This window comes from Buceros rhinoceros, unplaced genomic scaffold (genome assembly GCF_000710305.1).
Source record: "Buceros rhinoceros silvestris isolate BGI_N320 unplaced genomic scaffold, ASM71030v1 scaffold677, whole genome shotgun sequence".
Taxonomy (NCBI): domain Eukaryota; kingdom Metazoa; phylum Chordata; class Aves; order Bucerotiformes; family Bucerotidae; genus Buceros; species Buceros rhinoceros.
Window position 1 is genome coordinate 138,879 of NW_010421454.1, and position 2,357 is coordinate 141,235.

The 2,357-nt window shown below is 37.1% G+C and overlaps 1 protein-coding gene across 1 annotated transcript in view; it reads left to right on the forward strand.

Annotated features, from left to right (window-relative positions):
* The window catches only part of ADK (adenosine kinase), a 156,196-nt gene that overhangs the window by 136,707 nt on the left and 17,132 nt on the right, over positions 1–2,357 (forward strand). Inside the window, exon 6 of the mRNA XM_010139663.1 lies at positions 950–1,036. Within this exon, the coding sequence (XP_010137965.1) occupies positions 950–1,036 (87 nt within the window). The remainder of the gene's footprint in view (positions 1–949; positions 1,037–2,357) is intronic.

The following is a 2,357-nucleotide window of genomic DNA, read 5'->3' on the forward strand; positions in this document are numbered from 1 at the left end:
TCTGAGACAGTTTAATGCATACTGACTACCAGAGGCAGAACTTCCATTGGCTCTGTTACAGGGGTAATTTACACTTTAACAAGGTATTGTGACAAGGTGGTAATTATATTTTTATCACGTCATTACGACATTACCACCTGGAAAGCCATAGCTGATTAATTAGTGGCATATATTAAATTTATAACATTTATAACCCTAGAACTCTAAAGTTATCATACCTAAGTGGTGTAATTATGTTGAACTGTGGTTATGGCAGTGAATTGGAGGTGAAGATGCTGAGTATCCACCTATTGCGATAGGTTTAACGAGTGCCAGTAGAGGGCAGGGGGCTGCAGAGGAGGAAATGTGTTTTTTTAAAAAGAAATGCGAAGGAAGAGAGTGAAGTCATTGAAATCTTGAAACCGAGTGTAGTCAGATGGCAAGCTGCAAGGCTTCTAACATATATGTGTTTTTTAAAAAGATGTAATTTGAGAGCACTTTTTGATTTACACAAGTTCCCACTTCTTATTTCACAGCTTCAGTTTAGTTAGTTCATGTGCATTTGGGGTTTTACAATGCAGCAATTTCTGTTGAACTTTTGGAGGCTTGACCTGGCTCTTCTGGAGAACTCTCTGCAACTGGTTTTGGAAGGATGGATTTTTCTTAGTCTTAACCATATGCCCAGGTGTTTTATGTTGTTCCTCCTGATTTTCTTTTTTTTTCTTGCTTTTAATATTACGAGATAAAACGAAATGAGGCTGGAAGTAATTAATGAACATGTCCACAACAAAGAGTTTGATAAAAGGTGTTTCCATATCCCTAGAACTATAAACCAAATTTATTTTTGTCCAAATTATCGTGTTAAAGATCAGAGCTCTAGTTTTGAATTGTTTTGTTTTTCACTGTTTGTTGTGCTTTTCATGGTCATATTTCCCCTTAACTCATGTTTTATTCTCCCCTTCTACTGTAGAAAATGAAGTGACTACTTTCCCTGTGCTGGTGAGTGATCAGAGTGAAATTGTGGATACCAATGGAGCTGGAGATGCATTTGTTGGAGGTATTTCTTACTTCTGTCTCTTGTAGGGAGATTATCCTATTATTCTCTCTGTATAAAACCTACCATTTTTTCATTCAACTGTCCTTCAGAATGAGCTCCATTCTTTCAGAGCTTTTCTCTGCATCCTGAAGTTATATGATTTAATTAAGTTCTGATTTTCAAAGGGGAAGTATGTTCTATTACTTTAAAAATAATACGCCGTTATGCTGTACTCTGGTCGTTTTCATGAGATTAATTGTATCTGTCAGACTGTTGCATAAACAAGCTGCATCAAGTACTATATAGTGTACAGAAATCCCTCCTGGCTTAAATGTTAACACATTGTTGTTCTTTAAAACAGGTTGTAGTGAATATTAAACAGTATGTTAATAAGTGAGCGTAATGTCTTCTGATCGTGTCAATTTTGGTAGAACATCTGCTTCCAATACAATTATTTGGACATCAGAAAAGAACACAAGGGGTTAATTTGTTAAAACAAACCCAGAAAATATCTGGCATTGCTTAATATCCATTTGCAAACTTAGTATTTTTTTTGGCACAAGCTCTAAGGAAAAAAGAGGATGTTATGTCTATGCCTGTTTTAAAAACCAATTCAATATAAGCCAAACCCCAATCTAATCCAAAAGTTCTGTCATTCATTGTACCCTTCATACATGTAGCTCTGTGATGCACTATTGCATCCTGGAGGCTCTAATATCTAGTACGCAGTAGCTGTAAGGAGCTCCATTAGCCACCACTTTACTGGAAACATTACCAAAGAGACTTCAGGAGCAGAATTTGAGGGCTCAGTCTTGAAGCTGTGAAGGAGATAACAAGCACGTTACCAAATTAAAGCTTCAGAATGGTGTCCCGCTTCAGGAATGTGTTCAACATAAGGTTAATCTTAAGCGTCCATCCATCCCTTAAACCAATGATAAATTTTCAGTATATGCTCAAATCTGGCTGAAAATAGGAATGTTATTACTCATTGCTTTGGTGCTTTCGTGAATCGAAAAGGACAGAAATAGAGGGAAACGCATTAGGTCATATTATTCATACACCTTTTAGTGCACGCTTGTCACTCCCTATTGTCCCTAAATCACAAACAAGACTAAATTTGAACCAGTAATAACAGTGCCTATAACATAAATAATACCTTCTTCAAGTGCTTGTCCGTGTATACGTGTGCTCTGTGTATCAGCTGTGCCAGTAAGCTGCTGTTCTTGTGAGAAGAAAAGGAAAGATCTTTCCTATTTTGTTTTCAGATCCTGAAAATAAAATAATACCAGGTAAGGCCCAGGTGGGCAACACGGTAGGTACCACTGAAGCTCTGCCTCAGCAG